This window comes from Siphateles boraxobius, unplaced genomic scaffold, assembly GCF_051911475.1.
Source record: "Siphateles boraxobius isolate OS27281-9 unplaced genomic scaffold, OSU_SipBor_1 13, whole genome shotgun sequence".
NCBI lineage: Eukaryota > Metazoa > Chordata > Actinopteri > Cypriniformes > Leuciscidae > Siphateles > Siphateles boraxobius.
The window spans coordinates 19,965,695-19,986,681 of NW_027508733.1; the positions used below are offsets into that span (position 1 = coordinate 19,965,695).

The 20,987-nt window shown below is 38.3% G+C and overlaps 1 protein-coding gene across 2 annotated transcripts in view; it reads right to left on the reverse strand.

Annotated features, from left to right (window-relative positions):
• The window catches only part of sbno2b (strawberry notch homolog 2b), a 47,920-nt gene extending 32,267 nt beyond the window's left edge, over positions 1 to 15,653 (reverse strand). The window contains exons 1-3 of one of the 2 annotated variants that reach the window (XM_077226405.1): positions 15,426 to 15,653; positions 7,840 to 8,022; positions 6,252 to 6,331 (exon numbers count right to left, since the gene is read on the reverse strand). In XM_077226405.1, the coding sequence (XP_077082520.1) occupies positions 6,252 to 6,331; positions 7,840 to 7,941 (182 nt within the window). In that variant the 5' untranslated portion in view covers positions 7,942 to 8,022; positions 15,426 to 15,653. The remainder of the gene's footprint in view (positions 1 to 6,251; positions 6,332 to 7,839; positions 8,023 to 15,425) is intronic. The other variant, XM_077226406.1, reaches the window with a different exon arrangement.
• Between the last annotated feature and the right edge of the window lie 5,334 nt (positions 15,654 to 20,987).

Here is a 20,987-nt window from a genome sequence, read left to right on the forward strand (position 1 = left end):
TGATAAAACACACTGGACCAACACCAGCAGTTGAAATGGCACCCCAGACCATCACTGACTGTGGGTACTTGACACTGGACTTCAGGCATTTTGGCATTTCCTTCTCCCCAGTCTTCCTCCAGACTCTGGCACCTTGATTTCCGAATGACATGCAAAACTGAGAAACAGTCCAGTGCTGCTTCTCTGTAGCCCAGGTCAGGCGCTTCTGCCGCTGTTTCTGGTTCAAAAGTGGCTTGACCTGGGGAATGCGTCACCTGTAGCCCATTTCCTGCACACGCCTGTGCACGGTGGCTCTGGATGTTTCTACTCCAGACTCAGTCCACTGCTTCCGCAGGTCCCCCAAGGTCTTGTTATCGGTCCTTCTCCACAAACTTCCTCAGGGTCCGGTCACCTCTTCTCGTTGTGCAGCGTTTTTTTGCCACACTTTTTCCTTCCCACAGACTTCCCACTGAGGTGCCTTGATACAGTACTCTGGGAACAGCCTATTTGTTCAGAAATTTCTTTCTGTCTTACCCTTTTGCTTGAGGGTGTCAATGATGGCCTTCTGGACAGCAGTCAGGTCGCCAGTCTTACCCATGATTGCAGTTTTGAGTAATGAAACAGGCTGGGAGTTTTTAAAAGCCTCAAGAATCTTTTGCAGGTGTTTAGAGTTAATTAGTTGATTCAGATGATTAGGTTAATAGCTTGTTTAGAGACCCTTTTCATGATATGCTAATTTTTTGAGACAGGAATTTTGGGTTTTCATGAGCTGTATGCCAAAATCATCAGTATTAAAACAATAAAAGACCTGAAATATTTCAGTTGGTGTGCAATGAATCTAAAATATATTAAAGTTGAATTTTTATCATTACATTATGGAAAATAATGAACTTTATCACAATATGCTAATTTTTGAGAAGGACCTGTATATATATATATATATATATATATATATATATATATATATATATATATTAGAGATGCGCAGATGGGCTATTATTTCATCCGCAACCGCATCACAAAACTCATCATCCGTCCACCATCCATCCGCACCAACGTTTTTGACCAATTTTCAAAACTGCACCCGCCCGCCATCCGCTGATACAAGGCGCTGCTGATGACAGCCGCGAGACTAGAAACTGCCCGCCACCTGCCCGAATTTAATTAAAATATTTTTTCCCGTCACGTCATCTGTCCAATCCGCGGTTTATCCGTGGCTATAACCGCCAACCGCGCATCTCTAATATATATATATATACACACACACACATATACACACACACACACACACACACACACACACACACACACACATATATACACTCACCTAAAAGATTATTAGGAACACCTGTTCAATTTCTCATTAATCCAATTAATGTATATATATATATATTAAACAAAGATAAACAATTAAACAAAGATGCACATTATATAGGCCTACACAGTGCTTTAATTTCAGGAAGGTCTACTAACAATACTGTTCAAGTATGGTCTAAAAAGAAATCTAATAAAGTAATCAAATGTAAAATAACACTGCATATTTTATCATAGATAATGCTTATTAAAGCTGAAGTTATTCATTCAAGAGCTGTGAATCCAAGCCGGTAATTTTTACATATTTTTTGTAATACATTTGATAGTTTAGACACACACATGAAACCCAAAGTATAAATTGCTTGTCTCGTTACGGTCTGTTTCGGAGTGCGCATCACATTGGGAACAGCATCTCTTGTGCAGACTTTTGTGCTTTTAATAGCTCTTTTTATTATTAAACGCGTCCCGCAATTTAGCAACAGTAGCTGGACTGCATTTTACAACAATCACTGACCTGAGTCTGTCGTTACGTTTGATTTTTAGGGAGAAATGACAGCGCACTGCTGCGAAGGGAAGGAAGCTGCGCAAGACCGAATGTGGCTGTAGTTTTTAATGGTTTTACCTCAATATTTTTTTTTATAATCTTTGGAAGCCGAAATCTAAAATAAAATCAGACTAATATCACAGACCTAAAGTATAATGTTGTGTTGTGCGCGCTGTGGATTTGCGTGAGAGATCACTCTATCTTTCTCTCTTGGACTGCGAATAGCAAAAATGGTGAAATATTATTATACAGAAAAGGCTCGCGAGATAAATTCTTTTTTTAAATAACGTCTTTATAGTAATAATATGTGTATTTTCTTAATTTCTCCAGTAAGTTACCTACATCAGAACCGATCACGTCCGAGCTGATGGATACAGCGGCCTTTCTGAAGTTTAATACCGGGTTTCGATACCCATCCCTATCGGGGAGAGTGTTGGGGGAACAGGCCTACTTTTCTTAAAGAAAAAACTCTATGGGTCTATTTCTTTTCATTGTTCGTCGTCTGTTTTCTTGGGTTTCTTTTGCTGATGCTGATTGCCGTAACTGATTCTCTAGTACCCAGGTCGCAATTTCAATCACACAGCACGGAGCAGTGTAGGCCTACCACAGCCAATCAGAGGCAAAGACCCGCCCTATCTCTGTCTCTGATTGGTTTAGACCACGATATGATCCAACCATGAGTGTGAGTTCCGACAAAGGAGAACAAGCGCTTCGTTCGCGGAGAGGCAGCGGACACGAGGAAAATTTTTAGTCGCACCCTTACAAATATATATATATATATGAACACACATACATAGACACACACACACACACACACACACAATATTAATATTATACAATACAATATTCAAATAAATTAAATGATTAAAATGCATCAAATTATTATTAGTATTAATAACAATAAAAGCAACAATAATTAATATGGCTGCAAGCTGCAATTGTAACGCAATGCAGAGCCAGAAGAGCAAAAAAAGCATAAATAGAATGTACATAAAGAACATATAGGTTCAGAAGTACAGATAGGATGAAATCAAAATGAACAGAAGTTCTGATGAGAACTAACACAGAATGTAGAAAAAACACACTTATTTCTAATCTCAGAGAAAGAAAGATTAGTACAGCTCTTATCCAGATAATAAAGGAATTGAAATGACAACTTTATACACAATTTTAAAGTTGTCCCACACAGGGCCCGAACCCACTATTTTTGGGTAAGATACCTGTCACTCATCCCATCGCACCACTGGAAAATTGTGCCAAGATGCCAAGATGCAGAAGGTCCATAGTTCAAGTGAGAAGCAACTCAAAATGAAGAATTTTATATAAATTTGCTGCATGTATTTATTGAGTTCATTCACATATATAGACACCATGTCTGGAACAGAAGCACCTTTTTCACCACTTAAGGCCACAATACCTCTTGCGGTCTGGGCATGTGCCAGACAGGATTCAAACCCACGACCGGAATGATTCAGGGCTCGTGGCATGAGTTTAGCAGCTTGCGCCACTCAGAGGACGCTGAGGCGGCTGCAGAGGAGAGGCTTCAGTGTAAGAATAAGCACACAAAAGCATGTTAACGAGATTAGCATGCTAAGCAAACTTAATGCTAATGTAGCTTATGGTTAGCCTGATAGCTGAAGAGCCACATTAGAAAAAATGGCATCTGGTTAGCATGCTAACCAATTAGCATGCTAAGCTAACTAGCATAAGGCTACAAATACAGGCAAGGTCGAATTTGAAGAAGAATATTTCGGGAACATTAGCGAATATCAAAACTCTGTTCAGTCAATTCTATGCGGCTTGATCCAAAGATCATCTGATCACATTTTGGGCTAAATTGAGCAAAATTTGAAGGAGGAGAAGCAAAAAAAAAAAAATTTTCATATGCTCCAATATGGTGGACAGTCACATTGTTGGAAAATGACAAATGTGATATCGTCGGAATCGTCATGAGCCAAGGACTATAATGACATAAAGAAATCAAAATTTGAACAATGTTTTCAAAAGTTAAAAGCGTTTTTGCAAAAAAACTTATATCTCTGGAACACTAGGTGGCTCTGTTCAACCTTCTCATGTACATTCAAGACATGTTGTTGATGATCCATACTAAACTTTGTGAAGATATGACAAATATTTTAAAAGTTATTGCAAATTATGACAAAATTCAAAATGGTAGACACGTGGTACATCCAATCCTGGCTATCGGTATCCACGGATTCGGCATGACACAAGGAATCCAAATATACCATGTTTATGCTTTTCTGACAAACTGTTCAAAAGTTATTGGCCAAAATAGCCATTTTTCATATCTCATGACCTGTTGGTGGCGCTGTTCCCAACTTTGGCATGGACCCTTAGATCATGCTTCTGATAAAGCGTACCAATTTCAGTTTCGATTGATCAAACTTTGGCTGAGATACAGCCTCTGAACCAATTTTGGGTCGACCTCGTTAAGTTTGCGACACCATAACTTTTGAACAAAGATTAATAAAAAAATTCTGTTCAGTCATTTCTGTGCGGGTCAGTCCAAAGATCATCTGAGCCAATTTTCATAAGAATTGGACCAAATTTGAAGGAGTAGCGAAAAAACGGAATACTGTACTTTTCAAAATGGCCACTACTGTAATGGGTGGAGTCTTAATGTCGTAATGATGAGAGGAATCAGGTGTACTAAGTTTCATTTTTCTAGATGAAAGGGTTCAAAAGTTATAACCATTTCAATGTTGAAACTTTGAACTGGTGGTGGCGCTATAGAGTTGATCCTAGAGACTCGAAAATTGGTCCAACTACTTTTCATGACCATCTCTACAAGTGTGCCAAATTTCATCATTTTCCTACTTACGGTTCATAGAGCTGCCATTGACTCCCATTCGGGAAAAATAATAACAAAACTAACAATTACAATAGGGGCTACGCCCTTTCAGGGCTTGGCCCCTAATAATAATAATAATAATAATAATAATGTATTTGCTTCAATTTGAAAATATAATATAATAACAATGTTGTCTGAACTACAAACACCAAGAGATTTGAAACATCTGATTGACTATGACTCATTAAATTGGGAAAACAGGTATCTGGTGTCTTGCTCTGGAAGAATGTAATATGAAGCATAAACTATTAATAACCATGAAGTTTGGTATTTTCCTATTCTGTCTACAAAAGCTGGAAAAAAGCCCCCAAAAAAAGAAAGCCAAAGCACCATTAAAGGTTCTCACATTGTTAGCGATCAAATTCTGTAAATGCATCAAGTTGTTTTTCCACCAAGGAGTGGGTGGACAGGATGTAGCACTGACGCTAGCATCAACCACAAACTTATTCTTTCTAAAACCGAGACCCTTATTTTGACGTTTTCAAACACACTGACCTTTGCACACATATATCTCGTCTGTCTCTTTTCCCTGTGCCATATTTCTTCAATAAATCGCTACTGTGTGCTATAAATACAGAGAGAGGACTTCCCACAACCTCTGTAAACAAAACACCCCTCCGTTCACGTGACCGCTGATGGCACTTGATCACATGAAATGATCAGCCATAGCAACAATTCCTGAATGATGACAAGTCATTAGAGAAGTATGTGTGGCAAATTGCATACATTCTTTAAGCTGTTTGTCAGACATTTAGATAGTAGCAAAAAAAAAAAATTTTCAGAATGTTTAAAGATTTTTTGTACATACAATTAAAGTCAACGGGGTCCAAAAACAACTCCATTGACTTTCATTGTAAAAAAAAAGAGAGAAAAAAGAAACATTTTTAAAAACAGCAGATTTTTAGGATAAGTCATTATGGAGTGCCAAGGGCTTCCCACCTCGACTAAAGTTACAGACCAAGCCAGGTGATAAAGTTCCTATCATGTGTCATGTCAAGTTCAGGGATGTTTTCGCTTGCGTCTTATCGGGTCATGTAGATGTGAATGGACATGTTGTGACATTTTGTATCAAGCTTACGAATACAATACAGTTCTTTATCAAAATAAGTCCAAAAAACCCTGTGTCAACTTGCAAAAGGTCTTCCCCTGTGGAAATGGCAGATATACAGTAATACAATGGCGACACGCTTTTCTTAAAGTCAACACCAAATGTCATTAGCAACACACTTTACTTTCATAATCAGATGCATGTCAGAGTGAAACAAAATACAAATGTAGGTTGGTATGATATGTGAGGGATTGATTGGATAGTAAAAATAATTGGCATTAAAAACCAAAAGTCATTTTATTCGATGGAAGATTGCGAAGACAAAAAAGTTTGTTTTTTTCTGGAATATTGTGAACAATAACACCAGGAGCACGTGTAAAGAAAGTCAAGTTTTGGTTTCATGTTCACTTTTAGGTTTCCTCCAGGTTTGGAAAACACTCCAAGTCAAACATCCTTATCAGGCATCATGATTAGACAGACTTCTGGGTACTTACTGGTTTTCAGATTGCACAGGACAGGGCAAGCTGTAGGTCTGATGGGGGAAGCTCCAAGGGTTGTTTGCAAACACGTGACTCTGAAATAGAGGAAGTGAAAGGTTTAGAGGCGAAAGTTTAGGTGTTAGGTAGGAATGCACTAGTATTAGTTCTAGCCTTTACGCTAACCTAAAAAAAAAAGTAGATACAACTATGATGTTATGGCTGATAAATAAATGGCTAATATGAAAATGTTATACTAAAATTCTAATAAAAAAATACGAAAATGATGGCACATGGATTTTTACATGTAAATACTAAAGCTATTTTTAAAGGAAATTTACTAGAAAAACTACACATAAAACTAAAACTAACAATCACCTAGTGAAAACTAAACTAAGGAACACACTGAAAATAAAACAGAAACTAAAATGAAAATGTAAAAAATCATAACCATTAAACCATTGAGAAGAGCCAAATGTAATTCTGTTTAAATCCACTTTTAGGATTCATTTTAAAATTCTGCTATTTGTATTTAAATCTCTACATGGGTTAGCCTTATCTTATATTGCTGATCTAATACAGGAACAAAAGTCAATGAGATCGCTACGATCACAATTTAAAAAACGTCTTGCTGTTCCTCGGTCAAAGATGAAGACTAGAGGGGATCGCGCATTTGCGGTCGCAGCCCCTAAACTATGGAACAGTTTACCTTTATATATTAGGGACCTTCCTACACTCAGTCAGTTTAAAATCCATCTGAAAACATATTTTTTTATGATAGCGTTCGATTAAGATAAGTGTGAAGGGTGCTAGTGTCATTTTTTTATAAATATATGTTGTTGAATGTTTTTATTAAGTTTATACTACCTATTTAGATATATGGATATATATATATCTTTTATTTGTCTTTTCTCTGCTCACTGTTTTACTGCTTGTACAGCACTATGGTCAACTGTGTTGTTTTATTCAGTGCTTTATAAATAAATTTGAATTTGAATTTGAATTTAAATCCAAAATGTGAGTCCACAGGAAACTCCCTTCGAATGCACAAATAATATTTACACTCGTGATGACATCACTGTACTCCAACACTGCCCAAATATTTATCTTACAGTTCCTTTTTCGACTTTAAAACCATCTATTTCTTCGATTTTTAATGAGTATTGTCACAATACAAGATTCATGATAACAGTATTCGAATGAAACAGCAAGAAAAAAAAATCACTTTATCAGAAATTGTGTCTACCAACTGTTAAAATGACTCTGCGACCACAAAGACGTCATTCTGAGTGTCACCCACATTCTTGTCACACAAATTCTTGAGGTTTTGCCAGATATCAGAATGAATGACCTGAGTTTTTGAAAAAGGAAACTAGTGATGAACATTATGATTATGAGTATTTTCTAGGTACAGTAGCTTAGCATTTTGTCTTACCACAAAAATGTGCTGATCCTATACCAAGAGGGTGGTGTAGTGTTGTGGTTAACGATCTAAGCTGGTAACCATAAGGTTGCAGGTTCGAACCTAGGTCATGTTTTTTATTGGTGCGACCACTTTCACACACTAAGACATGATGCTAAATGAAAGAAAGCTAATCTGAGTTACCATAGGGGGTGGCAGGACGAACCCCCCGGCATCCAGCTGAGGTCCATCCGAATGTGAGAAGCTGTGCCCGTCCATAGCAGGCGGAATTGAGAGCGATGGCATCAGACTGCAGTCTTGTACATGTCGGCCGAAGGCCACACTTTATAAACCTGAGTGATCCGTTCAATGCCTTCACTCCATGACCTGAGCACACAAACAAAGGAGACACGGCACGTCCATAATGGTGGAAAATCAAGTGGGAGAGCATAAGGATGAGCATTATGCTTTAAAAGCTCTGTGAGAAATAACCTCAAGCAGGAAGAAAGACTCAAATGACACAAATAGTCACCTGGAACAACACACACAATTGTTATTAATAGGTGAAATACACCTTAAAATAATCCATTCCTGCTCTCCAAACAGTGAATAGATCTATTATCATCAACTAAATGAGCATAAAAGTTCACACGAAAACCTTTGTGAAGGCTTTCATTGATGAAGGCTTTCATTGACTATGCGACCTGAGACTTGTGTGGCTGCTCTTATGTTCAAAAGGATAATATTTGAATAGAATTCATTGTGAAGATACAAAATTGAGACATAGACAGTTCAAATTAAGAAAACAAACATCTTGGTAACACATGAAGGGACAACAACTGAAATGCAAAGGAAATTCTCAGAAGCCTGAAGCACAAAACAACTTGTGTTTCTCGTAAGGAAGTAGATAATATGCCAGTGAACAGTTATTTGCATGTTATGGCTGATATATTATTACATATTATATATACTAATATTACAATTCTGTACTATTTTGTGTAAATAACCCAAACACTAAAAACTACAAGTGAATTAAGGCATCACAACATGCAGTCAAGAAAAAGGATATTCATTTTGAGTATCATTACTATTATTAATATTTAACAGTGTTAGAAAATTATTAATGTTTTTAAAGATTACGATTATGTCAGCTGAAAAGAAAAGTTGCAAAATGTCTAAGATTATGATATAATTTGTTTTTCTCTACAATAACGTGCACTTAATTCATGCACAATAAGACCAGGGACATCTATTAAGTAAACAAGATTATTTTGATTTCATGTTGTCTATAAAAACACTCCACAAACTCAGAGGTTGCATCCATATTTTATCCCCCCGTCAAATGCCTGGGCAGTCAATGCATCCCAGTAAGAGGAGGTGTCCATCTATCTACCCCCCTGCCACAAAGGACAATCAATACTGATTACTATTGAGTTGATGTCCTCTTCCAGTAAAACACCATTATCTTTACTGGAAGACAAGGGGAAAAAAAGATGAGAAAGCACCAAGGATAGTACACTGGTTTTATTTGATATAACATTCCAGAAAACAAATAAGAAACACATAAAAGGTCTATTGAAGGAAACAAACTGGGAAGTTCTATTGAAAGAGAAGGAAGCCTAAACTCCAATTGAAACCCGACATTATGTATCTTGATGCATGCTATGGGGCCACTATTTTCAAAAACGATAATTTGTAATTTGCTTCAAATGTATAAAACAAAGCGTTAAAGAAAGAAACGAGAAGTTAGTATTAAATGTAAGTTAGTGAAAAAGTAATCTTAAAGAACCTTTTTAAAAATAGGATAGGTTTAATGAAAAAGACATTATTGGAGAAGAATTGCTGCGTTGCGACTGATAATGTCGCACACCTGACATGTGGCATTCTAAATGCTTTGTATTTCAATAAAAAGATTCATTACTCAGGAGTAAACACTAAAAATAGGATGAAAATCAGCAATGGCGGTGACAAGGAGGGGGAATTCCTTCAAACAAGAAAGAAACCCTTCGGTTTGGCATTCAAAACCAACCGAGCTAAGAGAACTAAGGTTTCAGATCTGGACTAAAAGTGCACGTCTGATAATCACGGCTTGCAGATGGTGTGAATTGCGAAAGCTAAGGAGATTATTCCGTGACCTCAGCGCATGAGACTGTTGCCACAGAGGGTGCCTGCGGCGCCAGACCTGATGGATGCCTCACGCAGGTCCACTAATCTTCTCTGATCTCTCGCAATCGCATCTCTTCTCTTTCAGGGAATGGGAAGAAAAGGAAACAAACATGCATAATGTAATGGGAAAAAAAGTCCTCAAGCTTGCGGCATGGCATGGATCACCATCAGGGGTTTCCCATGTTTCCCTCAAAAGTAAGTTAAGGCCACCGCTCACATTCTGATGTGTCACGGTGAGCGGGAGCATGTGGAAGTCATCCAGGAACGTGTGACTCCGGTAATCTGCTCTGTCGCTCATCCTTGTGAGCTTTCACACTTTTATCAGGGTTCCCGATGTTCTTGGATCAATTGACCTCTTATGTTCTGATGAGTGAAATTATCTAAAAGGGAGGAACTCATTCTGTAACAGTTTATGCATAAAATCAAGTAAGGAGAGATTGCGATTTAACACTGATTTAGAGAAGGTCAGGCACAGTTTTCATCTTCTGTTTGCTTTATGTGGTCCGGTGCCAAAACCGAGTTGTATCGCTGTGTACTCGTTTGCTCTCTGTCTATCTCAGTCCTTTATCTCTGGGTAAAGGTCTTGTCAGGCGACTACGCTAGGAAGAGCCAAACGAGTGTGTTATCTGGCCACAGAGACTTCAACGGGTCTCGCATGACAGGCTGGGAAAGCCGAGCTTGCGAGGGCAGACGATCCCGGGAGATAGAGGGAAATCATGCTGACACTTGTTTGGAAACAGTCGAAGCTAATGCAATTAGAGAAACAAACTAAGCATGCTAAGTGCGTCCAAACGTGTTTGCAATGGCAAAGCCAGACACATTGATTAAGAGATTAAATATTCAAGAGGGGAAAAAGTTACTCTGCTAGTGTCGTCACACGCAAAACATAGCACTGACATACACTACCGTTTAAAAGTCTGGGGTCAACTTTAAAATTAATATTGTTTTTCAGGAAAGGATGCATTCATTTGTTCATAAGTCACAGTGGCTATAAGTTACAGATTGTTCCAGCTGGAGGCAAATGTCAACCATGGCAGACATAATACTCAAAATGACTCATTCAAAAGAAAACTACACTACTTAGGGTGTAACAAGCCTTCCAAGCTTATATCTTTGTATAATCACGATTACAGGCAATATTGTCTAGCTGGGTGGGACATTTAGTATCAAGCATCAGCAGGATGAATTTAATGAAGTCATTGTGAGTCATACCGGGCTTTCATTTCATTGAAGGAAAGAGCCATCTCAGAGGTTTACCGATGTCATTCAGAACCTACGATCAATGGAGGCTATTCAAAGCTAAACCGCGTTAAAAGGGATATGCGTAGCTGGTGGCTTTATGAAGTCTTTTTCCAAAAGACTCAATGATTCATTTTGTTCAGCATATAGGCAACATTAAGCTAAATAATATATGATTGAAAATAAGAAGAAATGTGGGGTTGAAAATGAGAGCAAATTGGAGCCACGGTCTAGTAGTAAATCTTCCAATATTCGTGAAGCTAAAACTAAAAAAGGTCCCTCTGTTTAGTTTAGAAGTTCTCAGGCTGTTAAATGTTTTTGGGGTGTTTAGATGTTTATGGCATCATGCGCCATTAAAAATGGTCATGGAAACTCGAGCCACAAACTGTTTTTATGATTTGAATTAATATAAACATGAAAACAAATCAAGATTCCTTGGGGAAGGTTTGAAGGATATCTGCATTAAAAAAAGTACTTAGAAAGTACTTGGCATAACCGAGAAAAACACTTTGATAAAACATAAAAAAACACGCAGCTTGTTCCTGGGGAACATTTGGCGAACATTTCCATAACAAAAGAAAACAACAAAAAAAACATTCTTAAAACATTAAAAGATGGCTGCACAATAGAATGGTGCGGCACAATTTAAAAGAGCTTCTAACTTGTTGAAGAAAAATCAACCAGCCATCAAAACTAAGTGTAATTTACAATATTAAATATTAGTTATATTTATTAGTGACCAAACCGACCAGTTATGAAAACCAAGACAAGGTAATACATATTCAGAAGCTGATCAACAACAATGGGACCTTAGCACCTCTCATGGATGTAACAAATGGCATGTTCAACAGATATGCATTTGGACATGCTTAAAATAAAACTATGGCGGGGACGGGGGGTACACACACAAACGTATGCTGCCTTAGTGCTTTTTCTTTCTCTCACTGGTCTACCCGCTGTCTTACTGGAACTTCAGTTGCCGCCCTCTTCCAGCACAACTCTGACCCAGATGCAGAGGGTGATGCCTTTTCAATTCCCTCCAAACCAGAGCAACTCCGGTCAACCGAAGGCCTTCATTTCTGCCCGGGGTCACGAAACCAACACTGAACCGCACTTCTGCTGATCCGACGAAATGACAGAGCGAAGGCTGCGCCCAGCAAAACAAGCCACACGCACGTTCCTGGGGTGCCGTCAAAACCAAGAACAGCCCTAATTTCCTAAAAAAGGAAAAAAGCTTTACATAACATTACATAAACTGTAAAAAGAGACCCAAGGAAACCTAATTAAGATGTTTAATTCAGGGACGGATAGTTAAAAATAACACTGACTTCATCCTTGTACTATTTGTTCAAGAAGAAAACGCAATTGCATTGGTAAAGTGTCAATGATCTATACAGGAAAACAAGGGTTTCTTAACAGAGAAACTGATTGAGTGGAGCTAGTTATGGGAAAACTGGGGGTGGACAAACCATTACAAGATTTTGAAGCTAGTCTTTCTGACCACAGAACAATTCTCAACCTCTCTCAATAAAAATCCCTTCCACTTACAAACAATAACATCAACCATATTATCTACGTTTAAATGTTATGGGCACTTTTTGTTTCAATCAGAATGAAATAATTCTTATTGATGAATCTTACATGTCCTGATTACATGGATTACAAAAGGTTTAAACCACCCCTTACAATTCGAATGAAATTTCAATCGAATTTGGCTAATTCCTTCTGATTGACGTGGTGGACTTATACCGACTGTGCTACTAATTCGATTTCAAATGGATTCAGATGTGTGGATCCGTGTAAACGCAGCTTCTTCTTTTTACTCTTGAAATGTCTTTAACATTCGCATTTGGACAGGTTTCCCCGTGACACAGCGCTCCTTCTGAAGATATTCTGCCAGGACTGACTACGCTGGAACTCGATGGATTGGTAATCAGCAGATGTTACGATTGAAGACCATGAAGACTTCACATCTAGTTCTGACGTGGTGAATGTGCTCTTTTCACTATCAGAGTGAAACATTCCTTGAATGCACATTCCATACGCACAATCAGCGTTCAGTAGAGGAACCGCCACCAGCGCTTCAATTGCAGATTTTGAAACCAACCAGGATGCAGTTTTCGTCTGGAAACAAACTTTTTTGCATTATTTTCCTGTTATCTATGTAAAGCTGCTTTGAAACAGTCTGCATTGTAAAAAGCGCTATATAAATAAATGTGACTTGACTATAGCATTTGTCCCGCTCATTTACCGGGTCAGCTTCATTGGAATTATCCGCACTCACACATTCGATTTGGCACAAGTTTTATAATGGATGCCCTTCCTGGCGCAACCCAGCACTCACACACACACTCCTACAGCCAATTATTTGGCATATCCAATCCACCTAACCTGCATGTCTTTGGACTGTGTGGGGGAAACCGGAGCACCTCTGGCTCTTTGAATTACATGGACAACTTTGAGCCAAAACTAACAAAGGAACAGATAATAAATGCCGGTATCATGAACTAAAGTGCATTAAACTGTCACATTTTGATGGATATGTTATTTATGGTTGAAAAAAATGATGTCTAATTATTTAATTATTAAACATTTATTTTTTGCCTTCATGTTTACATTTACATTCACTGTTTATATTTAGATGCGACTGTCAGGAAGAGAGAAACTTTTTTAAATAAAATTAAAAAATGTATTTATTGGGTAATAATTCATCGGTCATGCTGGATGACATGCATTTTCCTTTTTTTTTATAAATAAAATAATATTAATAATTTCAGTTTCATGTGACAATCATCTTATCTTGAAGAAACAATTTAGGTTAAAAAAATAACCAAGCAATAAAAACAAAGAACTAAAGTGAAAAATCTCAACAAATAGTTCCATATAAGTAAATTGAATGTTATTTTTAGTTGTTTTTTTTTAGTTTAGTTGGCAACATATTTTTAATTTAATACATTTTAATTTTTACTTACATTTGTACAACTTTACAAAAAGTTTAAACATATAGGCTACATAAGACACTGAAATGACAAAAAAAAAACAAATCTTTAGTATATTTAAATTCCTTATTTGTCACTGATCCAGGAGTTTAAACGACATTAAAATGCCCATAATATACAAAAACATCGAAATGATCCAAAAAGGCTTCAGTTTCAGTTTCCAGATATGTCTTATCTTTTATGATACTCTGTCTTCCCAAAACAAAACATGGCCATAAATGCTTTTGTTTTTCCTTCCTGTAACCGTCTAGACCAAGTGATGTCAGTTTGCGTCATTTGTTGGAGAACAAGAGACTTCTAATTGAGCTTCTCTACACTCTGCTGGCAAAGAAAGAGGAGGAAGGTTTGCGTGACTTCAGTTACACAATCCACTGTGTACACCATTGTCATATCCGACCAACAAGGCTAATATCACCAGAATAAAGAAAGACATAACTACCATAACTCACTTCTCCAAAAGGTTTTACTGAGAACGGATGACAGGCACCGTGGTCCACCAAAACTAAAACTGTTCCATGGAAAGGTTAGTTTGCATCAGAGCAATTCTGTGGAAATATTATAAATAGCCAGTAATGACTGGCTAATAATCAGGGAAGTAAAAGAGTTACAATAACTGGGACAATTATGAAACACTACAATATACCAATGATTTATTAGTGGCCTGGGAAAAATCACTTGGATACCAAACTAAACAACAGGTTGATATATTTACAGTATAATAGTTCAGACAAGCCCAGCTCTAGCCCGAGGGGTTTACAACTCTTAGTTTCAATATCACTCATCCCTTATTAATAAACCCATTTCATCCATTAACTTAGAACTGTCACATCTATTATGTAGTGAATTAAGAGACCCATTCAACATACTGACAACATTCAACTTTAAGCAAAGACAGAGAAGTAACTTACTGACATGAAAACAGAAAGTTCCAACTCCTCTAACAGAAACTTGACCGTTAAGAGTCGAAACTAGCAGTCAACAATCAACATAAAACAAACTAATAACAGTTTGTTATTAGTTATTATTAACAGTTCACTCGTTCAAAACCTGTCTATTAGAGGTATTTACCCTTTTTTACACTAACGTTACGCAACAACTAAAACTCAGAAAACTTTTCTCGACCCAGTGACTCATTATAACTGCACTTCCGACATTTAAACTAAACAACTATTCGAACTAATACCATTATTTAACCACAAATACACAAAATAGCACAACACAGAAAAGTTATAACGTTAGTCATTAAACATGAAATAATTTGACGTTTTCTTAACTGACAATCTGACTGCGTTCCCCACACACACTGCGCGTGCGCCAGACAATTTGGTCACCGGCACAAAAACAACTCTGTAACTCTGACAGGAACAGGACTTAAGACTTGCTTACTTGAATAAAAGCAGCTCTTGAATATATTTCCCAGGTCTTTTCCCTCGTTTGACGCCTTGGGAGTGGTGTAAAAGAGAATAGCCCTGATTTTGTGATGGTTTTTTTCTCAGCTCGTCACACATGAAGCCATGTTGAACTGAAAGCCGATACTTCCGCGGCTGCTGATCTTTCTGACACGTCTGACTGGACGCAAGTCAACCCAACTAGTGTATGGAACGCGACGCGTCTGAAGCGAACGTTAACGCCCAACCCAATGACCAATCAAAGACGACGTGCTCGTTGACGCGTAAAATGATTTTGTGGAATATGAAGCGAGCATTCTACTGTACCGTTTGCGTCGCGTCTTTCGCAGAGGTATCATTAACAAATTATGTAAAAAATAACAAAATAACCGTGTTTTGTAGGTAGAAGAAACATTCTATATAATTCCATGTTGTTTAAAAAATGTTTGAGAGTGTGTTTTACTTTGTTAGGTCTCATCCTTTTACAGTAGTCTGGTCTCATCTCTTCATTTGTTGCGTACCCTGGTGGATACATAGCTATATTATATTTTTGTGTTATATAGGCCTACATATTTTTTGGTCTCATATTATCATATTATATTATATCCACTTTAAGACAGACTCAGGGTCAAAATAGAAAAAGAAAAAATCAAGACAATCATAAAATTAACAACATACAAAAAACAAAAACAACAAAAAGTAGACTGGCGAAGAATATTACATGATAGATATAACGATACGACAGTGTCTCCAAAAGCACATTTGTTTGACAATGTGTAAACTGTCATAAAAACAGCAGTTTATTTTTTGCCTATAACACGGAGGACCAGGAAATAAAAAGATCAAGGATCATCTTACTCTTATTAATGCTGCTATTTGGATTCAAGTACGAGCAAAAATAAGCTGGCAGCAGTTCACTTAACGGCCACCGGGCAAACAGCAAAGGCAAAGCCCTTGAAGTGGGGACTTTGGAGTGAGTAGGGCCCTTGTGTGCCATTATGTAGCCGTTTGGAACGCACTTGGTGAAGGGAGAAACACCGAAAGACAACGTAATTTCCTAATTATTTTCACCTGGGATGTTCATGACAAACGCAGCACAGTGTCCATCAGCTGAATATATGTTATTACCAGAAATATCTTATTATAGCTGTTAACATAACTGTAGCAAATAAATATAGATTTTATAAAAAAAAATTTTTTAAAAAAATATGCGTTATATAGCCTATCTGTGTGTGAGTGTCTCAACTTTAAAACTTGCCATCTCATCTTCGGACCCTGCATTACCTAACATTTCTTATGAAACTTATTTAAACATAACATGACAACATTTGTACAATGTAACTGTTGTAGACTATAGATTAACATATTTCCCTCATGTTCTTTTCTTTATCTTTTTTCTTTATTTCTTTATTTATTAATTTATTTATTTTAGTTTTCAGCTCATTGTTCTTTTCTCATTAGTATTATTCTGATGACATTGAACATTTGTTAATACATTTTGTATACCAAGTTGTATGTCATAAACATGTCATCTCTGTATGTTTTGCAAATAATAATAAAATAAAATAAAATAGACTTTTAGCTGTAAGCACGTCCCAGCCGGTTTTGTCACTTATTGGGGTCACCTGGAAAGTGTCCTTTGTGGTCTGTGCTATTTGCCGCGCGTTTCTGTATTTGGTTGTGTTGTGACCTTTTGTAGCGCATTTATGTAATTGGTTGTGTTGTGAACTTTTGAAGCGCGTTTCTGTTTTTGGTTATGTTGTGAGTATTTGGAGCACACATGTTTTCTTAATTTGCGTGTGTTATTCTATTCGCATGCGTTTTCTTCAGTTGCAGCGGCTTGAGCTCTTTCGGCCAACGTATTTATTATTTTCTATCTTCAAGCGGAGCTGCAAGCATAACACCAGAGTTAAAAAAAATATCTAGTAAAATTCAGGTAAATTGGCACACTCTGTCATAACGTGATACAATTTTCATAGACAAAGAGAACTGTTCTACTGTCCATAATGCTAAATAATAACTGAAGATATTTTGTGTTGTCAGTTGCATCTTGCTGTGATTGCCCCCACCCCAGCCTCATTTACACAATAGGTTACCTGAAAAGGAAGTATTGGAATGTAGCCTACTCAGAAAACGTAATGCTTATTCTGGTAGTTAGTGCAAAAGAAAATGTTTGGCTGCAAATAATGTTTTTATAAAGTATTAAAACTAATTCCGTCAGGACCACTATCATCAAATAGGCTACGATTGACAATTAGCATACATTTTGGATTGGCAGTATGGTTCCGTTCTGGGCGAGAACTCCCTGCACATCCATGCCCAACATGAATGCATGCAGTATCGTTAATTCAAGATTTAAAGTACAACAATTCGATAATTTATTCTGATTCAAGGGGAAAACAAAATCCTGACTGACGAGAGGAGGACCTGGGGATGGAGGAGGGAAATTAGCTCCTGAGAAACGCGATAGCTGCTGAAGGAGCTTATATATGTATACGGTGATAGGCGTTCTATTCCTATAGGTAGACGTGGATCAGCTGAGAGTCAGCTGATGCAAGCTTGACTAAGGTGACCTGCCAGAACTAACGCGATGCTTGATACTTATTATCTCTCTTGATGTGTCTAAGCAAACAGAAACATTATGCACTTCTAAGAGATCAGGCCAAACTACCAGACAAACCCGACATGAAGGGCAATTGTCAAAAAAACCCCAACCAGACAGAGAGAGATTAACAAGAAAGTTATTTTCTGAAATCAGAATGCGGATGGTTATTTAGGATAGATTGCAATACATAAACTCTCTTTATACGAGTTGTGTGTAACTTCACTTGTACTCAGTTGTAGGGTGACCACCTGCTAATAAGCCCAAGGTGGGACAAGGGGTATGTTTCTGAGGGACAATGTGGGACACTGCCTGGCGCGGCGGTGCCCCCACCCCACGGACTCACTGATAGTGGTTTACCCATTTCTAGCACATACCACCTTACATGGTATATTAATAATGCCCTATTCCCCTAAACATGTGTAATTGCTGATGTATGCTCATGAATAGGCCAACCAATGTGTATTTTTTTCTAAATAAAGATTCATAATATTTTGAACATTCAATGAATTGACAGATGCACTTCCACTTACGATTTACTTTAGCTATTTAATTTTATTTATTTTTCATTACAATTTATTCACCTTAAATAAATAATAATATAAAATTATAGGATTAACAGGAATAGCTTGTTTTCACATGACGTCACGTCACTGCGTTGCCATAGCGATACATACAGATGGAGGGCAGGAAGTGATTTTCTATATTTAGGACTCACTATAACAAACTCAAAATGCCTATGTTTTGCGTCGTTTATGGTTGCTCAAATCGATCAAACCTCGAGGAGTTTTTATCGTGTGCCAAAATTTGTTGTTCATAAGGGGGGGAAAATACAAGAAATTGACAGAAAAACATCGGAAAAATTGCCGGTCGGGAGGAGCCGAATGGGAAAATGCCTGTGTGTGTCAGTGATCACTTCGTCAAAGCTGGGTTAATACAGCTTATGTGTCTTTTTGTGTAACGTACCAGTTTTTGAACTTTGTAAAGTCAAAGTATGTCTGTGAGACGAGGTAGTTGCTGATATCTACCGCCTCAATGGCAGGCAAATCTTTCAATTCAGTTGAAAATCGGTCCTCTTCATAACGTATGGATCACGTCCAACATATGTTTAGATTTTTTGTTTATATATTTCTCTTGTAATAGCGTCTAAAGTAGTACAGTACGGACTTTCCTCCATCACGTCCATTGCGTTCTTCACTTCCTGCCCTCCATCTGAATTTCGCGCGTAAACACAGCCACGTGACTGCAAACAACCTATTGTAGTTGCTCAACACCACAGGAACAGTTTAAAAAAAATTCTTAACTCACAACTCCAGAGGTTCACGGAACGAGAAGTCACTGCGCTGTCATGACAACATTGAAAAAGTTGACAACAACCTAGTCAGCAATTCAACTGAGGTCACGTGGGTGTGGCAACAGTAGCGTGCTGAACTGTCAAGTAATGTTCGTTTGGGTGCCTGGGGCTCGAGGATATAGAGCAACCGACTTTTTTTTTGAGCAATCATTGATTATGCGTGACACGGTCTCAATTTGCGGGACGCATGAATTGGGCTTCAAACGCTGTGCGCGCACGCGCTACGCGGGACGGGTGGTCACCCTACTCAGTTGTGATGTTTAGATTGGATCATTTTACTGACTTGAGCTTTCAAAATTGTGTAGCCTGTGTGTGCCGGGTTGTGATTAGGATCCTTCAGTTTACTTTCGTTCTCTTACACTCTTTTATTTTCATTATTTTCACGCTTCAATCACGTCACTAATTGGGGGTGGAGTGGGCATTTGGTAAGCCACCTAACGCGATGAAGGCATGCTTATATATATGGCGCTTTTCCACTACACAGTACCAGCTCGACTCGAGTCGAGCTGGTACTCGACTCGACTCGACTCGCTTTTGTTTGGTTTTCCACTGTGTAAAAGTTGTACCTGTACCTGCTTTCGGGTACTTTTTTTCGTGTCACCTCCGGCGAGGTTCTGAGCGAGCTCCGCCAAAAAAGGCCTTTTGTATGCCCCTGTAGTCAATGTCGGGTGTACTGAAGTGTGGCTTTCCCCCCGTCGTGCCGTTGAGACTTTGCAAGCAGTGATGACGACCTCTGCTGGAACCAAACCTGTTGCTGTTGAGCCCTCATGGGAAGAGTGTTGCGCTTATGTCTCCACCCAGGAGGCAATCACTTGCCCTAGTGTCCCTGAATCTGTTCTCCCTGACTTTCAGGGGCAAACTCCACAGCATGTTTTCCATGCCAAGGTCCTCTTTGCCCGGTATGAAAACATCTTCTAAAAGGGTGATTGCTGATTGCTCATGAGAATCCGTTAGTTGATGATGCCCCAGTCCGTCAGCCCTACCGACGAATCCCGCCCTCTCAGTATGAGACTGTGAAGGTGCACATCCAACAGCTCCTAGATAGCCAAGTTATAAGAGAAAGCAGCTGCCCGTACTCTTCCCCCATTGTCCTTGTAACAAAGAAAGATGGGAGTCTTTGTCTTTGTGTAGATTACCGGCAGTTGAACTCAAAGACCTGGCGTGATGCTTATCCTCTCCCCAGGATAAAAGAGTCTTTCGATGCCCTGTCTGGAGCAAGATGGTTTTCCACCATTGATCTTGCGAGCAGTATAACCAAGTCCCAGTGGCAGACAAAGATAAGTTGAAGACTGCCTTTAGTTTAATAGGATGCCATTCGGACTCGGATGCCAATGTTCCAGGCACCTTCCAGCACCTTATGGTACGCATATTTGGAGATTGCCGTTATCAATCAGTTCTCCTGTACCTCGATGATGTGATTGTATTCTCCACTACGGTGGAACAACATCTTGAGCGGCTAGGGGAAGTGTTCTCTCGCCTTCAAAATCAGAACCTGAAATTCAAGTTGCCCAAGTGTCAGTTCTTCCAGCACCAAGTGAGTTATTTGGGGCATGTGGTCTCCGCTGAGGGGGTGGCTACTGACCCTGCAAAGATCGAAGTGGTTA